This window comes from Thalia democratica, chromosome 9 (genome assembly GCF_965202585.1).
Source record: "Thalia democratica chromosome 9, ktThaDemo2.hap1.1, whole genome shotgun sequence".
Taxonomy (NCBI): domain Eukaryota; kingdom Metazoa; phylum Chordata; class Thaliacea; order Salpida; family Salpidae; genus Thalia; species Thalia democratica.
Window position 1 is genome coordinate 22,401,220 of NC_139173.1, and position 10,222 is coordinate 22,411,441.

At 24.7% G+C, this 10,222-nt stretch overlaps 1 protein-coding gene across 1 annotated transcript; it reads left to right on the forward strand.

Annotated features, from left to right (window-relative positions):
- Nucleotides 1-2,547: 2,547 nt before the first annotated feature.
- On the forward strand, nt 2,548-9,917 carry LOC145844293 (cell growth-regulating nucleolar protein-like). Its single transcript, XM_082951684.1, has 8 exons — nt 2,548-2,761; nt 3,148-3,265; nt 4,071-4,175; nt 4,469-4,571; nt 6,888-6,944; nt 8,827-8,922; nt 9,057-9,142; nt 9,505-9,917. The coding sequence occupies exons 1-8, from the start codon at nt 2,640-2,642 to the stop codon at nt 9,640-9,642; spliced, it is 825 nt and encodes a 274-aa protein (XP_082807810.1). The 5' UTR covers nt 2,548-2,639; the 3' UTR covers nt 9,643-9,917.
- The last annotated feature ends 305 nt before the right edge of the window (nt 9,918-10,222 follow it).

Consider the following 10,222-nt stretch of genomic DNA (forward strand, 5'->3'; position numbering starts at 1 on the left):
AATCTAGAAGATTGTAAATCAACATATAAAACAGTTAAAAATACTAATTTACAAAGAAATGAAAATGTTTCTGGTCAAGGTAAGAATTTCATTAAAAACAAGTTGTTTAAAGTAGAAAAGTTCTCTGCAGTCAGTGAATCACCAACAAGTGTAGTATTATCTTGGTTGAAACCAGATGATGAGTTCAATGTGAACCACTACAAGCTGTTTGTACAGGAGAACAGGCCGGATGAAACAGACAAAATTGTTCAGGTGTTGTTGGAAGACTGCAATGAAGTTTTCATGAGCAACCTGAACTCAAACTCAAACTACTATTTTGTTTTAACTCCTTGTTCTGCTACAAGTTTAGGGTACAGTTCCGGGCTGGTACACAAAGTTTAATAAAGTGTAGTCTTGTTTTTTGATAAATTATGCTTTTTATTTTTCATAGAAATGTTCTTTATTTCTTTTGAAGTTGGAGTTTTATTATCTATCAAAAAACTAACTTTCAAATATGCTTATATCATTTTTTTTGCAAAAATTGATTGCAAAATGTTAGTTAAATTTGTTTCAACTAAAAGATAACTCAAGGTAACAAAAAACGGTACAAAGTTTGTCACAAACAAATAAAAATCATAAAAGCTTATAAATCTTCTTTTAATCAAAAATCATCTTTTTTCTAGCTGCTTTTTAGCAAATAGTTTAACAATTTTTTAATGCTTTTACATATAATGTTTTTACCCAAGTTATAATAACTGTTTTTTAATTATACTATTGTACAATCTTATTTTAACTTTATTTTTTGATACAACAAATATTGTTTTTTTACATTTATCAAAAGAAAAAGTCTTAACTTGGATGTGCAACTATTCAAATTCTGACAATTCAAGTTTTTAAATGGTTTTAAGTTATTGTAGGTATCTGTTTTATTAAACATTAAGAACAAAAACATTTTACCATAATATTCTTGATAATTAGATCTATATATATATATAATAAATTTTCTATTCAATTGAAACTAGTTTTTGAAATTAAGCTGAATTTTTTAATAAGTATTATGTTTATCTTTTTATAAATAATGTTTTAAATTTTTATTTACAATCACAAACTTATAAATGACCTAGATATTTTTTAAATTTTTTCTTGTCAAATATTTATAAATTTATGAGATGTGTTTGCAAAAATAGTTTTAAAGAATTTAAGTTGTCAATGTTTGATAGTCATGTAGGGTTGCCACAAGATCAGGAAAAACTAAAAAAGATGACAAATGTCAGGAAAAGTTAGTAAAATGTTGGGGGTTTTTGAAAAAAGTCAGCAAATTTGACTAAATATGAAAAAAGTTGGATTTTGTTAGTTCAAATTTACAAAATTCCTTATTTTTCAAATCCTTCAAATGGTAAGTAATTAATTAAAAACACTTGTTTAAACTCAGAATAAAATTGCAAAATTTTCCTAAAAATTTACAAAATTACTTAATTTCCAATGCCTTTATCTGTTAGGAATTCTTAATTATGAGTGCAAAAAGAAAAGGAATGTAGACCACAAACTGTGGCTAGATTTAGAGAAAAGATTCTCTTCGACAAGTGTAGGAGCAGCAGATGAGAATGATTTAAGTAAAATGAGGCAAATAGTTTTAACAGCCAATAAAACTAAGTGGAATGCAGATCAGATAAAGGAAACTATATCTTCATTAGATGAAAAGGTTGAAGTCTAATAAAGAAACGGTGATAATAAATATTAGTACATATAGTAAAAAAAAAACTTTGAATGATTTAGTTCTTTGTTGTTCTAAGGTTTCAACTGTAAAAGTTCGTTATTGTTTTAAGGTTTTAAACGTATAAGTTACTTATATGTCTTTTCGTTCATTTAGATACATTTAAAATAGAAATTGCTAAAACATAGTTTTTTTTCAAACATGTTGAATTTATAAATTAACAAATACAAGTATTTTGCTGATACTGTTTATTGCAAATACATCAATCATACATAGATGATTCAAGTGATGTAATGGAAGTAAGTTGATTGAATTCAGCAAAAAATGTTGTTTTAACCTGTATAAAAATAAGGCTGAAAGCTTTATACAGTTTTAAGTGTTTGATTATGTATTTTACAATAAAGAGCTTGATTTAGAAAAGTCAGGAAAATTTTAGTAAAAAGTCAGGAAAAGTCAAGAAATTCTTCTCAGCTTGATATGTGGCAACCCTGGACTCATGTTGCCATTAATTTTACCTCATCTTTTTCTTTAAGTCAATAATTTTTTTATACCATAAAGTTTTGAAATGTTAAAAATATTCATTGGTATTATGAATAATTAAATACATAGGCGAAAACAAAGTTTTCAAAAAAAATATTTATCAACTTTTTACTAATTTAATGGTTTTTTTTTAATTTGAAAAATGTATTAAAAAAATTATTTTTTGTTTTGCACATTATGTTTTCTGGTTGTAAGTTAGAAATATACAAAATATTATTTTTGAAATAGTATGATTGAAATTTGTTTGATAAACTGGTAAACTAAAAACAATATTTTTAAAGTTAAAGTGAAACTTAAAAAATTTAACCAGATAAATTTGTTTAAGTTTGTTTTGTGATTAAATATGAGTACATAGAATTATCAACCTATAATAAAGTGGACAGTATTTTAAAATAAATAGACGAAAATGGTGTTTTTCACGTGTGGGGGTTGCGGCGAGTCGCTGAAGAAGAACCGGGTGGACAAGCACGCGGCGTCGTGCAGAAGCTGCGCTTACGTCACTTGCATCGACTGCAGCAAGGATTTCTGGTTTGTTGCATCACCAGTGATGTTTTCTACAGTTTTTTGTTGTTTTTCTATGGAATCAGTTTGGAACTAAAAATAAACCATTTAAAATTTAGTTACGTTTAAACAGTTTAAGATATGCAAATTTGATTTTTTGTTTAACATTTGCCTTTTCAAGTATTAATTCTTTCGTTTTATGCGATACAAATGTTTTGAAATTTTATATACATCTTTTACAGTAATGTCTTTCTTTAAAATATAATTAAACTGACCTGGAGCTTGAAAAGCACAAACTTGTTCAAAAATATTGTACACTAGTAGTTTAAAACCTTCAAAGCTGTTCTTTAATTTTTTTATCATTTTTTAATATGAAATAAACTATTTAATTTCAATTTATACTAACTTCACAGGGAAAATGATTACAGACTTCATACTACTTGCATAACAGAAGATGAAAAATATGGAAAATCTGGATTTAAAAGTAAAGAAAACAAAGGAGATATAAGGCAGCAACAATGGCTTGAAAAGGTTTTGAACTATTAGCTATGAAGTATGCATTATAAAGACTATTTAAATAAGAGATCTTTCAAAAATTATTTAAGTGCTTATTTTCTTGAACCCAAGTTGAAAATTCTAATTGTTGCTTTCAAAACCAAAAGTACATAGAAAAAGCATTATGACTAGTTTTATAGTAAAAAAATAGTAAGTAAAAAACTGTAGTCTTTTTGTATTTAAGGAAGATTTAATTTAATAAATGTTTCAAGTATGAAATTTAAATAAAAGTATTTGATCTCTAGTAGTAAGTTGAACATTTTTAAGTATTTCATTATAATCAAACTAAAATACATAAATTAGTTCAGACAGTTTTCTCGACAATACACTTCAATTATAAAATCTACTCTGAAAATTTAATTTCAAATCAATTATTTTTTTCTGTTTTTTATAAATTATACTAGTAGTGATAAGATGAACATTACTAATATTTAAATATAAAATACGACATTTTTTTTTGTTTTTTTTCACTGTAAGAGTTTTGTTTAACTTACAAACTTTAATCTTTTCTAAAAGTAAAACGATTCATGTCTTACAAAAAGAAATAAAGTACAGCTTAGAAGTATGCTAGCAATTACAAAATAATTTAATAAAAAAGTTATAACTTAGACCCTTATGAAACTTTATTTTATAATACCGAACTTAGTAAAAGTTTATATAATCATAACATTGGAAAAAATTGAATTCAATTAGTTATAATAATATTAATTATATTAATTAATAATAATAAGATAATAAAATTAATTATGAAAATGTAATTTATAATTTAATCATATTTCAGATTCAACAAGCAACTAAGACAAATTCTATTAGTAAAAAAGCGAAGGACTTGCTTGAGACGTTGATGGATTTTGATAACATTCCTCGTAAAAGGCCTAAGTTCATGGTCAGTATTGTTATACAATTAAAATAAAAAAGTACAAGGTTTTTAGGCTATAGTTAAAGAACAATAAGTTTTTTAGTTTAGATAGAACTTTTAAGTTTTTTTTTGTAAAGTTATAATAGTTTCTATCGTTTTCAGTAATCATGTTTGATATTTTAAAACATTTATTTTTAGTAAAACATTAGCAATAAAGATTAATATATAATTAAGAAGCACTAAAGAGTTTAAAATTAGTTTAAAAATTAAATCAAGTTAATTGTACAAACCAACTAACTTAAACGTACATATTTGTTTAGAATTTTCTGAAGAATAGCGTTAGAATTTACGATATGAAGCTTGGAGAAGAAGTTTGGTCTGTATTTTCTGCTCCAGTTGCTAAACCACCTGCTAAAGTTGAAGGTTAACTATTTTTTTTTCCTTAATAAATATATGCACTTCTCTACAGCTAAAACTTGTTTTAATAAAAAGAGTATTTTTTATCTTCCAGCCTGTTTTATGAGTTGTTTAAAGATTTTTTTGTATAGAATAAAATGTTGAATAACAAGAATTAGTTTCCACTAACATGCAGTAAGATTTTGTAAAGGTTTGCCAAAAAATCTGGAAACCTGGAAGTTGACAACTTAGGCAACAAAAAACTGGAAAACTTGGAATTTTGTACAAAAATTGTGAAAAAACATGGAAAATTTTTAAATTTTAGTTTAAAAAAAAATTTTAGACAAAATAAAGAAGTGTATACAAGCTGTTAATAGGTAATTGATAAATTATTACTTAATTTAAAGAAACTACTTTTTTACTTGTTATTCCATTATTTTGAATGTCATGTAGAGTCAGTCAACAACAACCTGTTTCTGACTAATGCAACTTGGTAGAGATTAAAGCAAGAAAAATTAAGAGTAAAAGCAAAATAAGAGCAGAGCCAAATAAAAATGTCTGATGCGATATTTATGCCCAATGTATTTGTAGCAGCTATAATAAATCTTAACTTTATAGTACAAGTTGTAAATCATTAGTTATGTCTAGTTTATTAAAAGTTTTAAGTTTTAATAATTTTCATATTAAAATTAACAACAAATTTCAACTAGGTTGTATGTCTATTTATGTTATATATCAACATAAAGGCTTTTGAACAAATATTTGAAAAAAACTTAAAAAATTGATTCAAAACAATAGTACAGGTTGCTATAGAATGAAACAAAAATTAAATAATAGAAATACTGTGTGGTTAAAGTGTTTTAATCTTTCAAAAACATCTTTTTCATTCAAAGACTGATTTACCACTAAAAATGGTCAAAAAGAGATATATTTTCAAACACTTGAAAGAAATTCTGAAAAACCTGGAAGAAATTTTGAAAACCTGGAGAAAATTTGCTAAAAATTTTCGGTCACCCTGTAATAGTAGGTGTACGACAAAAGATACTATTTAAAACGAATATTTTGATGTTTTGTAATTACCAAATTTTCTTCAATTATCTTGTATAATATTGTTTAAGTTTTTTAACTAATAAGGTAAAATATAATTTTAAGTAGTAAATAAAGTTATGTTAGATATGTTTTGAAGCTTCAAATACGGTTAGCATATTTCAGGGTTACCATAAAACCTGGAAAAACCTATAATTTGACAACTTAGGAAAATTAAACCTCGGAAAAACTAAAATTCGAGAAATTTTAAATAAAAAACTTGAAAAACCTATAATTTTTAACAGTTTTTAAATGTTACACAATGATTTTTTTTTAGATTTGAAAAATCTATCATATACAATAGTTTTTTGTATCATTTATAATTTTATTTATTATTAAACATAAGTAGCCTTCCAGTATCTTTTTGATATTTTTTATACTATCTAAAACAGTTTTTTACCTTAAGTTTTTTTTCTAACAATAAACAAAAGAACTTGTGCTTTCAAAAACCTTGAAGAAACATTAAAACCTGTAATAAATTTTCAAAAAATCTTCGGCAACCCTGATAGTTATACTGTATACATGGTTGCCAAAAAACCTGGATACCTGGAAAAGCCTGGAGTTCGACAATTTAGACAAAAAAAATACTGAAAAACCTGAGACTTCAAACAAAAATCACTTAAAAACCTGGAAAAGTCAGGATTTTTAAATTATTTTTATATGTAAAGTAACAAAATTTCGTTAGATACCAAAAATTTATCATAAGGATAATAAGAATTTTTGTAGCATTTGAAATTTTTTCATAAAAAAGTACATATATAGAGTATATTTACAGTATATTTTCAATGTGGTTTTACTATTTAGGACAGTTTTTTTTTACCTTACGTTTAATTTTATATTTAAAAATGGGCAAAAAATTTGTTTTTTAGTAACCTGGAAGAAATTTAGAAAACCTGATAAAAAAAGTTACAGAAAACTTTGGTACATTGTTTATTTATTATTAAAAGAACTAATTGATTTCATATTTTTATAATGTTTAAAGTAGTCTTAAAAGTAGCAAAATTTAATCTGTTATTAAATAATTAAAAATTTTCAAACTTGTGTTTTAAAAAGTAATTCATGTTCTTTGAAAGATTATAAGTATAATGTGTAAATAAAAATCTGCTGCTCTAGTAAAAAACTTCTATTGCTGTTAGAATTGACACACTTTGAAAATGTTTTTGTTTTAACTTCCTCAATTTAATAAAATTAGTAGCTAATAAATTTTTAAAAGTAGAACATTTGAAAACTTCAAGTAAAACTTAGTTTTGTTTGCAGAAAATCAAAAGAAGTCTGACGAATCGGTCAATCTAAAAAGAAAAAATGAGTCTTCAGGTTTTTTTAGAGACATTTTACAAAATTAGTATTCTAAATTTTATGCATGATATAGTGACTTTAAAAAAATGTCTTAAATAAAGTTGGCCGTTTATAATGTACTTTTTGTTGCAACACCAATGTTTTAAGTTTTTGAATATCATCAATTACAAAGATCATCAGATCAAAGATATTTGCGTGTCTGCTGAATTGGTTGTCTTTATCTGAACTACTTAAAAAAAGTTAAAGCCACAGAGTTTTTACAAAAATAACATCGGCTCTCATTCAAATGTTTATAATATATATTAAAATATACATTTTATAGAACAAAAAATTTGAATTATCTTTAAAGATATAACCAGTTCTGTAAAATAAACAGTTACAACCGTATAAAACAAATTTAAGGGCGATTTTCTCAATATTTAAAAATATTATTAATAATTTATATCTTCCTCCAATTTTAAAGTAATTTACTTCAAGTTTTCAGAAAATTTTCTTTTTAATATTACAAATATCTTGTAGGAAGCAGATTTTTGAAAGAAATAATGACGAAACAAACATTTTTTGTTTCTTTATTTATATTAAAGAAAAGTTTAGTAAAAATTAAAAAAACTGTGTTTGCAACAAGTTTTTTCTACAATTTAATAAAAATATTCTGAAAAAGTTTTAAAACGATTGCTAAGAACTGAAGGAGGAGAAAGATTTTTAGTTAAGTAGTCTATTGACGCGTTTTTATTTTGCGCCTCCCATAATGAACCTATTGAACTGTTTATCTTTGATCGCTTATGTATCGAAAATATCTTGAATTTTTTTAAACGATAAAAGAACAACTGGTAGCTTATGTAAAAAAGACTAATGTCCAGAAAAAGTTATTTACCCCTTCCACCCACGGCCTTAAGACATATAGAAAAGGTATAGAAAATATTTTGTACATAATTTAAGTACTAAAAGCTTGTTTAAAAAGAAAAACTTAATATATGCTTGGTCAGACTTAAAATATTATAGTAGATATTTAATTTTTGAATTACACCAGTAAATAATTTAGTTTTTCTTTTAAAATAAGATATGAGATGTCTGACCAAACTTGTGTACCTGCCGCCTAAATATGCATTTTATTTAAAAGAATCAATTTTATTTACTCATACTTTTAGATTGTATCATATATTAGCTATAATGATCAAAAATAAAACCTGCTTACTCACAATGTCTAGAATAGAGTATGGTTGCCAGATTTTAACTAGCGGGGAACCATACAAATGAAACTACAAACGTTTTGAAACAATAGCAATCTGACAACTCTGGTTTTAAGTATAGTATATGTCTAGAGATGTTTTTTATAAATAACTATATTAGTAGTTGTAAATCTTTTTTATTATATGACTGAAAACAAATTGACTAGCTATTTGTTAATTTTTTACTTGTTTCCTTTAAAGCGTTTCATGTTTATTTTTCTTGTACTGTTTAAAAAATAAATCTCCTTCTTACTTCTTAGTGAAATAAAATAAAATAGTTCCCTTTCTTGGATTATTAAAACTGTTCAGATTTTTTTGTAGTAAATAAATCTGTTTATGTATTTAATGACAATTAGGCTTTTGAAAATAGTTTTAATGTTAAATTTCGTAGCTGTTAAACACGTCTGCCGTATAACTAAAAACTTTAACCCAACACATTAAGTTGTGCGGAAGACGACTGTGTTTTTAATTATTATTTTATGTAATGCAAAAGCGTTTCTAATTTGCTAGTACTCATTGTTATTTTCAGTTATCCTTTTTTTCTCAATGTAATCCTAACAGCGAGTCACTATATCTGTTTATGATAGTTACTGTTTAAATTTGAAAATTTTCGATGAAAATAACTTTAAACCATGCAAATGATGCTTGATAAATTGAATATTGTTTTTTAGCTGAGCAGAACGGATCTAAATCTTGCAAGAAAGCAAAGAAAACTGGAGAAGTTGAAATTGAACAAGATAAAAAAGAAAACAGCAATGGAACGCAAGGTTAAAATTAATTATGTTAAATTTTTGCACAACGTCAAAGAGTTTGTGATTTTCAAATATACAAAAGTCTATTTAAAATTGATAAGCTTTTGAAACTTTTAATTTTTACATTAAATGATTCGTAATATATACAGCTTCGGAATTTTCATGGTTCAAGTCTTTGAAAAGCATCGTTGAAAAGAGCGAGGGTAAAATTAGTTTGAAAAAATTGAAGAAAAAAGTTTGTTGTTTTATCATAGTTTTTTTCCGAAAACGTTTCAATTGGTTTCTGTGTGAACGTTTTTAGTTTCATCTTCAAGATTTAGAATTATAGTTTTAAATATGTATAAAGAAAGTAACTTGGTTTTATTTGAAGTCAAACTTTATGTACAATTTTTATTATTCAATTGAACTCCCCTATAATAAAGTTTATATACAATAGAAAATACACAATTAAACATCCCAATTACATGAATTTTTTTAGATACACTGCTACAATTAAAATTAAGATTTAAGAAATAACCCAAAAATTTACTTTACAGTAAAGTAAAAACTTCTCGTAAAGTGATATAGTATGCGTATTAAACTTGTAAATATTTTCAGGTGTTTGCTGAGTACAACAAGTCAAGCGAAAATTTGAAAGATGAAGCCGAGCTGGAAGTTATTTTAATGAAGAAACTCGAAAAAAGTAAAAAGCTCAAGGTGGACAACAAGACGGTAGTACTGGCTAAAAAGATTTAATTTTTTATTTTTTTATTAGGCTTTTCATTTAGAACAATTTTAATAAAGTGGATTTATTACTCCTTAAGTCTTTATGGTTAGAAAATCTTGAAATGCATAAATAATTTTGTTAGGATTTATTCTAGTTTATAGTTTTTAGTAGGCATTTTATTTATTTAAATTTGTTATGAATAGAATGAACAAATTGTGCAAAGTACTTTAAATAGAATTGTCGCTTATAGAACAGAAAAAAAACAGTAAAATTTTAAGTAGAGTATATTATTTAACAATGTATTTCAAAGCCTAAATTTACAAAATAAAGTTGTAAAATTTGTTTGGTTAATATTTAAAACCCAGTTCTAGCTATTTTACTAAAACTTATTTTAGAATCTTAATGACTTATTTAAGTATTTTAAGGTTTTACTTCAAACAAAAATATTTAAGTCTTTAAAACGTTTTTGTTTTTTAGATCTGAATTTTTATCCTTGTTCTATTATTTGCTTTTACAAGTTCAAATCGTTACAATCTTTACAACTAAACGTTTACTTTATTTTTAATGGAATGTTATTTAGGTAGAAAAGCTTTACAATTAAAGTTTTAA

Bases quoted from the DNA above. Each gene is read 5' to 3' on its own strand.
- LOC145844293 (XM_082951684.1), top strand. From the start codon at position 2,640: ATGGTGTTTTTCACGTGTGGGGGTTGCGGCGAGTCGCTGAAGAAGAAC. The intron at 4,176-4,468 runs GTCAGTATTGTT...ATATTTGTTTAG, and splicing joins GTAAAAGGCCTAAGTTCATG to AATTTTCTGAAGAATAGCGT. The intron at 9,143-9,504 runs GTTTGTTGTTTT...AAATATTTTCAG, and splicing joins TGAAAAAATTGAAGAAAAAA to GTGTTTGCTGAGTACAACAA.